General features: G+C 39.0%; 1 protein-coding gene and 1 pseudogene across 1 annotated transcript; one reads left to right on the top strand and one right to left on the bottom strand.

The window, feature by feature from the left end:
• Positions 1 to 1185: 1185 nt before the first annotated feature.
• LOC119571595 lies at positions 1186 to 5957 on the bottom strand (annotated as a pseudogene).
• A 358-nt stretch (positions 5958 to 6315) lies between these two features.
• LOC119571594 (60S ribosomal protein L23-like) lies at positions 6316 to 10903 on the top strand. The gene is made up of 5 exons (XM_037918833.1): positions 6316 to 6445; positions 9243 to 9326; positions 9507 to 9635; positions 10141 to 10254; positions 10792 to 10903. The coding sequence occupies exons 1-5, from the start codon at positions 6433 to 6435 to the stop codon at positions 10872 to 10874; spliced, it is 423 nt and encodes a 140-aa protein (XP_037774761.1). The 5' UTR covers positions 6316 to 6432; the 3' UTR covers positions 10875 to 10903.
• Positions 10904 to 15460: the final 4557 nt, after the last annotated feature.

Here is a 15460-nt window from a genome sequence, read left to right as displayed (position 1 = left end):
TCGTCACTGGACAAGAAAAATGACTTGAATATAAAGTGAAAATAAATGTCTAGTTTAATAATGTTAATGTACCATTCTTGCTCTTATTTCGTATTGTGTATCTACCCTTAAAAAAAAGAAAAAAAGGAAAAAGAAAAAAAAAAGAAAAAAAGAATGTGGGCCTTCCCTTCGAACTCCTATTATCCCAACTTGGAATATTACAAATGTGTCAGGTTTACATCTGGCAATACTGCTGCCGCTTAGGAGGGACTTCGAAAAAACACTTCACTGTTATTGTGATCCATTCCAAGCACCACACCATTTGTAATTTAAAGTACCACATACCTAACTCTCTCTCTCTTTTACACGCACGACGCGTGAGCGTGCGCACACTCACACAGAGGCACGCATGCACATGCATACATATATATGTAAAAATATATATATATATATATATAAATGTGGGAGACTCAAAGGTCTTTTTTTCTTTTAATTTAATCTACAGTGAGCCTTCTGTCACCAAAATATGAGCAATTTTGATCGCAAGGTCAAACATTTGACACTGGACAAAAATTGGACTTCACCCTTTTCAGGTACTCTCCCACAAAAAAGTATTAGGACATAAAGAAGATTCCAAAATAGAGTCTTTAATCTAAAATGTATTTCACTCTACATTATGAGCAAAATGTATAATCATTTAGGCACATTTTATCCAAAATCTGAAATGTTGTGATTAATGACAATCATCACAACCACTTTAATCTTGTTTATTGCCAAAATAATGTATACAAATCAACTGCATTTTAACATATGTCATAAATGTTAGGCTAAAATTAAACAAAAGCAAACTCATAATACAAATGTAGCATTACCGGTACTGACAAAATATTACCGCTAAATGGGGCAAAGCACTCTAATTTGTAAATATTGCTACAATTTATAATTAAATATTAAAATACTTTTAACTGTGTAAAAAGAGAAAACAAACTGTAATCTCTCCAATGTATATACTCCTTGTAAGGCACATATGGGAAGGCAACATTTTCCTCGAACAGGAAGACAACAGGTCGCTATAATTACCAGTGAATGTTCCTTAATTAGAATAAAGTAAATAATGATAAGAATCCAACTACATACGCCTATGCAAACTAACAATGCATGTAGAAATTTATTCAAAGAAACTTCCAATTTTCACATTTCATCCTTTTTATAACATACTATTACCAATCTAGCATACTTCAAAATTCATTGAAAAGAAATAGGGCACAAGAATGTTAGTAAGAACAAGGTTAACATTTTCAATGACAAAACAAACCTATGGGCTAGCTAATCTAATATCATCATCAAAAGTAAACCGAAAACAGAGTATGCATATTTTGTGTACAGGTGGTAGTCACAAAGACTTTATAGCAAAAATTAACAAAGACATAAACTTTCCTTAACATTAAAGCCATCAAACTATCCTTTTGAAGGAAATTAACAGATTATTTCAACATTTTCATAAAATATAAATGTGTTTTGACAATGCTCAACATTCATAAATCCACTCCTACTATGAAAAATACTATCAAAATACCTTAAAACTCTTATTTCCTACTTCCATAGAGATTCCTATTAAAATATTATCTCATAACCTGTCAAAATTCTAAACAAGCTGATATCAACAATACAAATACATTCAAGCACCAACATTCTACTGGTTCAGGCAATATATCCTACATTTAAACCTAAGATCCTGGACAATTTTCAGGAAGACAATTTCCAGTACATGTTTTCAGGTATGGTCCCAATGTAAGGCACAAGGACTTCTGAGAGAAAGGCACTTCAATACTCAGCACCGTTTTTCTGCCTCGGCCGCCTCACGCTTCACCTCATGCGGTGGAGGTTCGACATTTACAAAATTAATGGGTGTATCATTATCTTTATTCTTGCTAGAAGCTTTGGACCCCTTTTTACGTCCCCCTGTTTTTCTTTGGGGCCTCATCTTCACCCTCCAAGTGCTTGTGGATGTGCCTGCTGAGAGCGGTTTTGTGATTAGTGCTGTAGTTACATATGTCACAGAAATAACTGCGTTCTCCTGTGTGCTGTTTCTGATGGATGTACAGCTGTGACTGATATGGGAATATTTTGTCACACTGGTCACACTTTGGTAGCTTATGAAGCCCTACAGTTAAAGGTTTGCCATTGCGCAAAACCATGCATCCAGTTCAGTGTCTGGGTGTTTTTGCATGCAGTGGATTATAATGTTTGCACGAGCCCACTCCCTATGTCCACAATCCACACAAGAAAAAGAAGGGCTTCAGTGTGGCTCTTCTTCTTGTGTTGCTTCATGTGATAGTTATCTTGGAAGACTTCATCACAAAACTCACACTTAAATTCCCTCTGAGGCATTGTCAGTTCTACATGGTCTACAGTGCCATCAATGCAAACGGTACGCAACAAAATCTTTGGATTTTGGATATCCTTGTGTTTACGGTGGATGTGGTCACGCACAGTCATCTTACTGGTTGCATAGAATGAACACCACTGCAGCCAAAGGGTTTAACACCTGTGTGTGACCGCATATGGACCTTATACTTCCAAGTGTCATGGAACACTTTTGAGCAGTCTGGACAGTTATCACCATCCTGCGTGAAGTCACCGGCTTCTTAGATACTGTGACAATAAGATGAACTTTTGAACCATCTCCATTCCTCAAGGACTCAATATGGGCCTTTGGATGTTTATCTTTGATATGATTAACCAAGTCTGTTTTGTGTGTGGCCTTTAATCCACATGCAGCACACTCAAAGCGTTTGCGCAGAATGTTCCGTCTTTTCTTTCCAGCAGATGAAGTAGTATCATTTGAGGACACACTTCCATCATTACTGTTAAAACTCCCATTGGGATCACTGCTTGACATTCCTTTGTCTTCTGGATCATCTTCAGGTGGAACGGTCTTATCTTCAGTTTTCCTCCTGTTCTTCGGCACATACTTTTGTTTTGGTTCATCTGAATGTACAATAAGATGTACACTGGTCATATGGCGCTGCATGTGTTCACGATAGCTAGTTGAAAAGTTGCAAACATCACATGTGTAGGGCTTCTCACCAGTATGACACCGAACATGACGTTCAAGAGAGTACTTACTGGTGTAAATTCTCTCACACATTGCACATATGAAGCGCATCTTGTTACTGGCATCCCTACCGAGAGCAACTCCGTCTTCCATCATTACTTTTCGTGGAGTATGCTTTGTCATGAGTTCATCCAAGTCCACCTGCACAGCATCCAATGATACAGACTCACTCCGTTCCTTCTTGGTGACATGCTGTTTGATGATATGGCTCTTCAGCTTCTCAGGATCAACAGAATTAAAGCTGCATACACGGCATTCATATCTCTGGTCCTCATGCTCCATCAACATATGCTTGCGTTGGAAGTAACGATTTGGGAACCACTGGTCACAAACCTTACACTTGAATCGCACTGTTTGTTCCTGCAATGACATCAAAATAAAGTTACAACTTAATGGAGGGTATTCTGCCAATGCTCTATATATATATTATATATATATATATATATATATATATATATATATATATATATATATATATATATATATTATATATATATTTTTTAGAAAAAGAGCTTGTTTTCCTTACTAGAAACTAACTCTCTACCATAGAGACTAAAATAATTACTTCTGCATACAGTAACTTTATATAGGATTAGTTATATGATATCAGACTGACAACAAAACATAGCCTAGAATAGATTGTTATATTATATAATCCTATCCTCATAATCGGAGGAGGGGAATTAATACTAATATTAACAACATTATTCATAAATTAAAAAAAATTAGGAATAGGTAATCAAGGAGTAAACAATTATTCAGTAATATAATACATAAATAAAATAATGATTGATAACAATAGTAAAAATAATATATTATTAATACTATCAACACCAATATTCATGACAATAAAATAACTAATGTAAACTAAAAAGTTAAATCTTAAGCTGGTTACAATATAATTGCCTTGCTAGTGGTAGTTAGTTTTACAATTACTTTGTACTTAAATCTCTAATTTTATTTAATTATAAAAAGTGGAGATTTCAAAATAAAAGATGTGCATTTTGATTCCTGATGCACTAAATAAAATATTGTCTAGCCTGAAGAGGAGTAGGTGCCACTGTTGCTGCTACTTACAACCAGCAATGGTAAGGTAAATTAATATATCATGCTTACATAACCCCATTTCTGACTAAGGAGCATTTATAAAATGAAGAAGGAAGCAGGCAGAGGCCAAAACACCCCAGAATAACCCATGAGAGAAGAAAGATCTTGCAATCACTGTAATAAAATCTTCCTTGTCCAAAAGCATCTGCCAAACCAGAGTTCCATTATATGGCAGGTCTTCCATGACCGACCCAGCAAGCTTCCATGATCATGCTACAGGAAGGATCAGGTTCCTGCAATGATGCCATACAAGCACCATTGTCCACAAGAGTTTAAACTATCATGAACACACAAGAGAGTGAAGAAAATTTGTATATATTAACCGAATGTGCAAAACACATCTGATGGGGCCATACCTTCTGCACAGGGCTCTGAGGGGTCAGGATGAAGGTCTCTTTGCTAGGAGAATCGGCAATGCTGAGCACGGGATCTGGGTCGTCCTCCTTGTCAGACCCTGCCAGGTCATCGCTGCCGTCCACATCTGCGATGTATAGTGGATCCGATTCCTCTTCCTCTACGACTGGCTGCTGCTTTCTTCTTCTTTGAGGTGGCCGGCTTCTCTTGGGCTGAACCTTTGCCCTTCTTCTCTGGGGTCGATGGCTTCACATTATTATTGTTGTTATTGTTATTGTTGTTGTTGGCAGGAATATCCTTTTCAGCATTGTTGTTATTATTTGTACTCTGTTTGGACTGTCTTGACCTCTTTTTGGGGGATTCTACTGCCTTTGCGTCTTACTTGCACTCTCCTCCTGGTCTCGTTCCCGCTTTGCCGAGGCTTGAAGAATCCCTGATGTTCAGCTGCTTCCGAGGGGAGGAGGATTCTTTCTTTTACCCCGAGGAGCCATCTTCTAGTCCCTTCTGAAAAATGCATTCATTAGATCATCTTCTCAATGTAAATGATCTCAAAAGTGGGTAGGAAAAATAACTCTAACAAACAATAATGAAAAATCATACTAGTACAAACTGAATACATTTGAATGAAGTTCATTATGTCAACATAAAATCTAAGTATCCAATATGATGAACTAATATACATTATATTCTACATCACATATAGAAGATAATACAATATAATACAAGCTAAATATGAATCCAAAGAAGACCACTGGAGTGTCTTCGTACTTGGAGGGACAAATAAGCAAGCCTCACTGTCACATAGGAACCTGAAGGGACAGGTGCCGTTGCAGCAAAATAGCCGCAAAAGTACTGAAGGCACAGCTAGCGGCGAGGGGCCAGACTAAGGGGAGAGGGGCAGGGGCAAAGCCAGGGCAAAGCAGAGGCGCGGCAGGTGAAAGGCGGCCGAGGAGGGCGAAGGAGGCTCGGCTGGCGCTACAGGTGCACCGCGTCCGCCCCGGGACCCGCCCCCCTCCCCCTCCCCCGCGGCCTGTAACTCGGGACAGGCTTTATCTGGGCCTCGTCCGCACTCTAATTCTCGCCTTGGGGTGATTTAAGGGGAGTCCGTCGCCTACAGTGAAGGGCCAGTGGCCAGAGAATAAAGCAATTGGCGCGCAGAAAAGTCCACGGGTCGGCCACCATCGCCTCACAAAATGGCCGTGTACTCCACGTAGACTATAACGGGAGCGCGATTTAATTTTCAAATTTCCTCGTTCGCTCGCGATTGAACGCTCTTCCGACCCCTGCCGAATGACTTGGGCACCGAGGATAAAGCGGTATACCCATTTGGAGAAGGTGGGAACTTAAAACAACAGGCCAAAATGAAGCAACGTTACCTGCCACTGCCTCTCCTCAGCATCAACACAAGCGCACTAAAATGGCCGTGCACTTCGCGTAGAGTCTCCGTCCTCCGTCCAAACTAGTACTTCCTTGCGCCGTCTATTGCACCCCCATTGCCCCTTGGACTTATCATGTAGTGAACAATGAACTTATTACAGTAGGAACAGGAGATTATAAATGCATGTATTGAATGTTTTTGGATAGGTATGGAATAGTGATCCTGTAGAGTGAAAACAACACAAAATGGCTGTGCACTCGCGTAGAGTCTTCGTCCTCCGTTCAAACTAGTGCTTCATATATAAACTCTCACCCATATTATTATACCAATATAGCAAAGAGAGACTAACAGAGCTATAAAAACTATATAATTTGAATACAGTGGGGATAATGAGTCTTTCGAGGAGTTTGCAGAATAGTGATCCCGTAGAGCGAGAGCAACACAAATAATCTGCGCCGCGCATGCGCTCTCGTCAGTTCTTCATCACCCCACCACAATGTCGAAGAGAGGTGCGTTCAGAGTCTTGGGTTTTTATCGAGTTATATATTCCGTCATCGAGTGCCTGGATACTGTGCCATGAGTGGAATGTGAGATTGAAGATGTGAAATATTGCATTAGAAACTATTTTGCGCTTGATATTCGCATATTAATGAGAAACTTGAGATTTGTTTCTACCGGTGGACAATGTCGCAGTCGTTCTCGAAGTGTTTTGATAATGTTCATTTTAAAAGAGTGTATATCTCATGGCCATTTGCCTAGAGCTTTATAAGTCGTACATCGTAGAAAAACCATTGCCATACAATAATTAGTTACCCAAAGTAAACTGTTGGCCTATTCCACCGTCTATAAAATTTTGGGAGGTTGAAAAGTGCACATTGTTGGACTCGTGTGGTCTATTTGTCACTAATGGAAGGCAGTCCTGCAAGAAATTATATACTTTTATATCCTTAGTACCAACACTTGCTTTTTATTTTGTCACGTGTAAGCTAACCAACCTGTCTTTTTCGAGCAAATGCTAGAAATGTAAAATTATATATCGAAGAAATTGTAAAGAACCATGTTCATATCGTGTATGCAGGCCCGCTTTTCCTTGACATTTTATACTAATCAGAAAGATCAAAAACTCTTCTTCCCAAAAAAAATTGACAGGTTTTATATTTGCTTAAGTGCCCTGTTCAGACTAGCACAGATGTAGGTAACTCTGGTAAATGGCCTGTTAAAGCCTCTTATGGAGCTTGGAATAATTAAGCTTTCATCTTTCGTAGAAGGGTGGATTACCTGTACTCTTGAGAGCATGTCCACACATTGTCCACTGAAGTTCTGAATTTTAAGTTCAATGACATACATGGTTTCATGTACTTTCCAAGGAGTCACGCTCGTCAGTTTATTTTTTGAATTTTGGGGTTATAGTTTGCCACCATTATTTTGACAAGAATATTAAATTTTTAATGCTAGTCAGAGATAGAAACTTCCCATAAGTTTATGGAGTGGGGTAAACAAGGGAGGTTAGGTGGTCAGATTCTTCGTATTTTGTACTTTTCTTGTGCAGATGGTCTTAATCTTGCAGAGAGGAACTGCTCTCATGTAAACAAACAAGGTGGGACCTAGGAGGCACACAAGCATGATAGATATACATTACTTTATATAGATATAAAAGGAAGACCTTGTGCTATGTGATATTCAGAATACTTAAGTGTGGCTGATAAGAGACTGCTGCATCATAACCCTTGCCCTGGAGGAAAAACTTCCACGTATCTGAGGAGGATGGAGCTTCACCAGTCATGGCGTCTAGAGACAACTTAAATTATATAATGTAGGGAGCCTTGTGTATCTGAGGCAGGGAATGGGGCAGTAATTTCCCTTAGATTGTAGGGGTCACTTTTCCTCTCATTGATGCTTGTGACCTTACTTTAGATATTTCTATTTTACCTCACAATTCCCCTGGTAACCCTTATATTATTTTCATTTTGCATGTCAGGGTAGGGCTCTGTGTACCCATACATTGAGGCTTGTTTTCAGAGGGTTAGGAGGGTGGCTCTGGATACTGCTCCCTCCATTAGATATAGTAATCCTTTTGTATAAATGCTGTACCGCTCATTTATCTTTTTATTCAGTCAAGTAACATTCCTGCCTTCTATATTGTTGAGGATAAGTTTGTTGGATAATGTGGGGTGTCCCTGACATAATTACTGAGAGTGGTATAGTGTGAGAGGAATCTATTGGTACAATACTGTTGATAGGGTGTGAATAGGTATTCTGAACAATTGTTTAAACATTTAGTTCTAAATAACAATAATCTACACTAATATAAATCCTAGCACAAGAAAAAAAAAAATTGGTTGCTGAAATCTTCCATCTGGTGTTCTGCATGCACACTCTCAAATTTTGTGTGGAAAGAGACATATCAGGTAGAGTTGAGTGATAGGTCCAAAAGTGCTTGTAAACAAAATTCATGAAACACAAGTATAAAAAAGAAGATATTACATGTGTCCAACAGACGTCATCATGCATGGGAGTCTCACAATTAAATCTATACCATAGACATCATTTAGATAGTTGAAGTTCTATCATATTATGGAACACATTTGACTTTAGGTGCTGGGAAATTGAATTGGAAGGTTGGTATTTTATTATAGAAGTGCTGACTTATGAGTGGCTGCCACATTTAGCAGTACCATTTAGAATTACTACCTTTATTGTTGCTATACTTCATAATTTTGTCTACACAAAATATACCTAATGCAATGCATTTTCACTAGACTTATTATGGATGTGCAACTTGTATAGAATTATTGGAAACTCTATGAAAACATAATTGCCATATTGTGCAATATACAGAACCATATCAAGCAATACTAGCTTGCTGACTTCAGTAGCTTTAGAGCTTTTAAAGTATGGTAAGATAGTTTGGACTGACTCCTTATTTGATAAATTACCAGAAAGGCTCATAACCCTATTAAAAAAATATATACATGGTGGTTGTCACCCAATATTAAGCAGGGATGCAGACTACAGCACTGCATAATGCAAGAACTATGTTTTTGATAAGTGATTGTTGGCCTGCTGTGCTCTGATTAGCTTTGTTTCGACTATTTTTTATGGTCCAAAAGATTATTCTAATCTTAATTAAATTTATTGACTAGGAATAGTTGATTAATAGAAGGTTAAATTCATCACTTCCAATATGATTTAATGTAGAGAATGTTTTGATTTGGATATAGTAGTCAGCATGGATGTTGTATGTTTGTAATGTTTTTAAATTTTAAGTGCAATTTGAGTATTCCTAATGTTTAACATCTTGCACAGGACGTGGAGGTACCGCGGGAGGAAAGTTCCGCATTTCTGTGGGACTCCCTGTCGGGGCAGTCATGAACTGCGCTGACAATACAGGTATGTTTTTCAATCTAATATGTTATTGAGGGATTGGTCAAGTTTGTGCTTTTACAATCAAATAATAGAATTCATTAAGAAGTTCTGGTTGCATTGTGGTGTGGACAATATTTTAAACTTTTTAAACCTGAGGTATTTAAACTCATACGAAATTGTTTCATGGTCTGTCTTGAATTTCAGGAGCCAAGAACTTGTACATCATCTCCGTATCTGGTATTAGGGGTCGTCTCAACCGTCTGCCAGCTGCTGCTGTAGGTGATATTGTTGCTGCCACTGTCAAGAAGGGAAAGCCTGAATTGAGGAAGAAAGGTAAAAAAATATATATTCAAAAGAGGACCACATGAGCCAATTGCATGACCTTTTGTGGTGTGGCAAAGGAAAACAAACCTGCTCCATCTGTGTTTGGTAAAATAGAGCTTGGGATGGTTCTTGTAGATGATAGTGCCAGGGATGTCTAAGCTCTATCTTGCCAGAATGCCCATGGAGTTTGTTTGCTTTTCCTGGAGCACAAAGCAGACTCGCCACATCGGTAAGATTGGCCATGGAAATGTATATCCATGGACTTGGATGAGTAGTTGTGGTCTTGCTGTTACTTTCAACAAACTTCACATTTGTATTAGTGTGTTCAAGACACTTAATGTAATTTTTTTTGAAACGGTCTTGTTCTAGACATGTACCTGAACCTAATGTTATATTTTTAGATATGCTTACTGTATAGAAGTATGATGGAAAGGGAAATATATATCTTGGTTTTCTCTTAATTTGTCTGAGAATTATTACCAAAACATGCTAAATAAAACCCATCTTTCCACAGTGCATCCTGCAGTAGTAGTCAGGCAGAGGAAACCATACCGTAGGAAGGATGGTGTCTTCATATACTTTGAAGATAATGCGGGAGTTATAGTAAATAATAAAGGAGAAATGAAAGGTATGTATTGAATTTTTGGTGGATGTTTTCTCTTAATTGTAATATCTATACAGCTTTAAACTTTTTTTTGGTAGGTGATCCAGACTTGGATACTGAAACCAAAAAGTAATTAAATGCTAGTATTAATTTCTTTAGATGAAATTTGAGAAGCCTGTAAGCTATAGAAAAGTAAATTAGGGGAGTTGTATGTAGTAAAACAGTTTTATTCATTTACACTTCTATATTATAAGGCATCATTCTTTCATATTTTGATAGGTGATATTGAATATTATTGCTAATGCATAGTGATTGGTCATGTAACTTGATTTTATATTATTCATGTTGTTAAGTGGGAGGGAAACTTGTATATATACATGTTTTTTTTTTAAAGAACTTTGATCATTTAACTTTTTGAATATTTCTGAAAATGTTATATATAATATCAGATCAGTTTTTATTCTGTAGGCATGAATATGCTAATTTTTAATGATTTCATAGTATGTCTGCAAAAGTTTGAGAATTTGTCTATTAGTCTTTAACTTTTTACTTTTCTTCCAGGCTCGGCCATCACTGGTCCAGTAGCAAAGGAGTGTGCTGATCTGTGGCCAAGGATTGCCTCCAATGCTGGCTCTATTGCCTAAGAAATAAAGGAAGTAAAAAAAAAAATTTTTTTATTTTTTTATTAACCTTCACAATTGTTTTTACCAAGAAAATAATGCAAGAGAAAATACATTTTGTGTAAAACGGAATTAATTGCAGACATTACTGTAAAATAATGTTAAATGAAGAATTGTTGGTCAAGAGATTGTATTTTGTGTGATACAAAATCATGATAATTACTTTTAAATACTACTAAGTGAAAAATCGGAGAGTTTTTGTATTGCACAGAAATTTAATATGCAGTATATCTTTTGCTGCACTCCGGCACTCTCCGTGGATAGGAACTGGGGACCCTACCACGTACTCACTCCAAGAGCATCACAACATGAAAACTACAATTAAGTATCATGCTGTGACCACGGCGGTTCAAACATGAACCTACCGTTAAAAAAAAAAAAATTTGCAGCAGGAATTTCGTAGAGATCTTGCATATCTTGTTTTGTCCAATTGATGCAAATGTAGCTCCAGACTAGTAAATTAGTGTAAGCAAAGATAACTGAGGTAGCTTTGATTGTTGGTCAGAACTGTTACCTGCTCTCAGTATATAAATATAAAGCAGCCTGATTGGTTTAGAATCTGAATTATAAGAAACGGCTCAACAGATAACCACAGGATGCTATACAACTTCTGGCATGGGATGTGTGTACATATTATACTCAGTGTTTAGTTTCTTTACACATAGATGGCTCCACAAGCATTGGTATTGATTACATTAGGAAAGGTGAAATTGGGTGAGGTCACAAAGGTCTACTAATTGGCTCTTGTATAGCTAAGCACTTCTGGAGCCACTTTCCCAGCATAGGTGGGTTAAATGCTCAGAGCATAGATAAGCATAGATAAGTTGATTTTGCTTAACTTAATTGACTCCAGAAAGGAATAGGATGCAAACCATTAACCACAGTAAAGTTATGATATTCTTAAAGAGAAAGTCAAAGTATTTAATGCACAAATGTTCACATTCAGTATCTACAAAATAAAGTATAGCTCAAGGCCAAGGCCATATCACAGTAGTACTTTGTAAATTTTTGCATATCATAAATTTAAGGTCTGCTGCATGCATGTCAAGTGTTTCTTCTGTGAAAAAGGTAGCAACTTTTTATTTGATTAAACTCTTTGATCTTGTGCTACAGAGGATCGATACAACCGTTAAAAGTTCATGTGAATACGACCTATTAAATGTATTTTTACTATATAGTACTCTACATATGAAATGTATTATGAGGATGCTTGTGTGATCCCTGGAACCCAGTTTGTTTATAGGATTACTACTTCTCAACCAGTCAAATAGGGTTGGACCTTTTGGATGAGGAAAGGTACAGAAATGCAAAACTGGACTGGTAAAAGTGCATATGACAGAGCCTTTGTGGTGTCCACACAAGTAGGCACACAGACTGCTGACCATGTGCCTTGCTTTGTAAACTGAACAGATGGGCAGTTCCTCGTCAGCAGGATTTGGCCACTTTTAAGGACATGTTTTTGTATCCACACGAGATCGGTTTTCATGACTTAGTTATATGCCTGCCAGTGTTCACCAGCATGGACACTGCCCTTCATGTGGATTTGGCTTTCAGTTCAAACTGTATTAATGAAATCCAGAGTTTGAATTGAAAGTGCAATTATCATGTCTATATGGCATTGTTACCAAGTTCCTTGTTAATCTAGCAACTGGTGGCGTTGTTTAGCTACTAACAAAAGCATAACATGATTGCATTCATGTGGGATTGTGCAGAGACAATGATAGAATGTCATAGAATCCATTTGTTTCAATTCTGCTATTTTCACATGATCAGGCATGTCTAGCATGCATTATGGCTCATCCACTTGTTAATGCTTGTGCACTTTTGTATTAGATTTTTATTATTGCTATTGTCTTATTATAATTTACCCCCCAATCCCTTGCCCGTTGTTGTCGTGGGGGGGGCTTAGGAGGCGGAGAGTAGGGGACCCTGAGGGGTGGACTGTTTTTATCCCCAACATAACCCAGGCTTACCATGGCCAGTAATGAAAACATATCCCCACTATTAGGGGCAATGAGGCTTGCCCCTTTATCAAATAGCCCCAATGATGTAAACCCACCCGATTCCCTGTCCCCAGGCTCTCCTTTGACCACGGCTCCGAACACTGCAATAACTACCCCCTCATCAATGCCTACTAGTACAGTAGCCAACAATCAACCCTTAAGGAACATTTCCTCTCTTCCAGCATGCTCAACTTCAACACCTCTATCCCCACAACCTCCAACATCAACCACCCCATCCTCCCTTATTAATACCTTACAGCCTTATTGCCCACCTCTCCATAACACTACCCCCCTCAACACTACTCCATCTTCGTCACGCCCCCGCCCTTCTACTACCCCTAACTCTACAACAATCTTGAATACTCTCTTTAGCGCAGCCAAATGGGACCGATTTTTCGTGATCCCTCCCACAGCTCCCTACTCTGACAACACCCTTCTCTTCCAACAATGTCTCCAAAAACAAGTAGGTAAAGTCTCTTTCCGTAGCCGACCCGACCGCTCCCGTCTTGTCACAGTAACATCCGAAAACCAAGCTATAGCATTAACAAAACTAACTGACCTATATGGTAACCCCTTCCTTGCAGAACCCCATCCAACCTCAATACTTGCACCGGAACAGTTTCAATCTCACCAGCAAATTTCCCAATCTATGACAAAGATTGGTCAGATTGTGGAGAAGACCTACTTGTCTGTCTGACAGTTTATGTTTCAACATCAGTTCTTTGCTTCTCCATTACCACCCAGTGGTCATCGAAAGAAACCACTAACATAGCCAAAATTACCTTCCGTGACATGACCTTCCCTTTAACGTGTACATAGGAGGAGAACCCTCCTGTTCGTCCATATCAACCTCCTCCACGCAGTGCCAAAATTGTTGGCGTCTAGGACACCCAGCCAAAACATTGCCGTTCCACAGCCAGATGCCACTATGTGCCCAACCTGGCCATACCCCATCTAACTGCTCTGCACAATCACGCACATGTGCCAACTGTGGCGGCCCCCATAATGTATTTATAGGGGCTGTCCCACCTATAAATTTGAGTCTGAGGTAGCAACTCTCAGATTCAAACTTGGACTCACACTACGTGAAGCCAGACAGGAAGCACGTCGACGTGGTCTCTCTCTTACTCTTACTCCAGTAATACTGCTCATTCTACAATTCTCCTAAACCCACCCCCCCTACATCTAACTCCCCTCTTCTACCTCTTACCTTCCCAGTCAAACTCTTTTGCCATCCTAACCCAGACACTCCAATCTCTACTACAGATACTCCAATCATCACTACAACCCCAACACCTTCCCCTCTCCCTCCTCGCATACCCGTAACAGACAGAACAAACGTTCCACCCCTCTTCCCCTACCACACAATCACCTCCACCTTCCTTTGCCCTACGCTTGAGACACCAATCCTCTCTTCCCCCCTCACAAGAAATCTTTTATCCCCCAAACTCCCCAACCAAACTCCTCAGAAGAAATATTGAAAAATATTCAAGATTACTTAATGAAAACTGGCACTCAACCTCCAAATCTTACAACTCCTGCTCCTTTCACACTCCAAGTAACTGCTGATATCCATCCTCCTCCTAACGATATCCCCCTACACCCTATCCTCCTAACCCCTCCCAACACAGCCCACAGACCTGACCTTTCGTCATATCCTTTCCTCTTATAAACCCATCTATTGTATGCCTTGAAGAGACCCTTCTTACACATCCTCCAATACCAATCCCCATTATCATTTTGTCTCTTCCTCACATTCCCTTTATGTCTTGTCCATACTTACCTCTGCTTTCCCCCACCTATCCTCCCTTCACCGACCTCCCAACCTATTCTGACATCCTTACAGAATCTCACGCTTTCTGCTTCAACAACCTATCTCTTTCCTCAAATGTATACATATCCTTCATCTAATCTAACTCCTTACCACACCCGACCCTAACCCTTTCACTCACCAATTCCTTTGCCAGCTTAGACAACTAATCACTAACTCAACCACCCTTCCCTAACATTAACTATAGTGCTACATGACCTTAGATGTCTAGCACATTTATCTTAATTTTAACCATTAACCATTTATAATTTAATATAAACAGGTCTATCACATATTACAGATATAACTAGTAATTCAAATAGACTATGAATAGAAATTCAAAGAAACCTGCTCGGGCTCTCCTGGCTTTGACTGGGACATCTTGCCTGCCTGCTTGGAGACTCATGATAAGCAGTGCCTGCCAGGCTGTGTTCACTTGTGTACCAGGCTTCAATGGTAAAAACAAATCATTGGGTAACTTTTCTTCAATCCAAAGGGATACCTGTGCTTGTAGTGAGCAAAATCAGACAATAGCTATAGTATACTTGACCACACTGTAAGTAGTCTAGTTACCATACTTACCACATACTGCATACTATCAAATGCAATGATAGAGTCTGACATCGGATTAAGGTCTGTAACTATTAATCATACCCCCCCCCCATCCCATGCTCGTTGTGGGGAGGCCAAGGAGCCGTGTAGGCCATGTGGGGATCACCATCCCTGTTTTGTTTTTT

This window comes from Penaeus monodon, unplaced genomic scaffold, assembly GCF_015228065.2.
Source record: "Penaeus monodon isolate SGIC_2016 unplaced genomic scaffold, NSTDA_Pmon_1 PmonScaffold_7092, whole genome shotgun sequence".
In the NCBI taxonomy this organism is placed as follows: domain Eukaryota; kingdom Metazoa; phylum Arthropoda; class Malacostraca; order Decapoda; family Penaeidae; genus Penaeus; species Penaeus monodon.
This window is presented reverse-complemented; position numbering and strand designations above follow the sequence as displayed.

What these genes read in the sequence shown, in the direction of transcription:
- LOC119571594 (XM_037918833.1), top strand. An exon ending in GCCTGAATTGAGGAAGAAAG is followed by an intron (nt 9,636 to 10,140) that starts GTAAAAAAATAT and finishes ATCTTTCCACAG; the next exon opens with TGCATCCTGCAGTAGTAGTC. An exon ending in TAATAAAGGAGAAATGAAAG is followed by an intron (nt 10,255 to 10,791) that starts GTATGTATTGAA and finishes CTTTTCTTCCAG; the next exon opens with GCTCGGCCATCACTGGTCCA.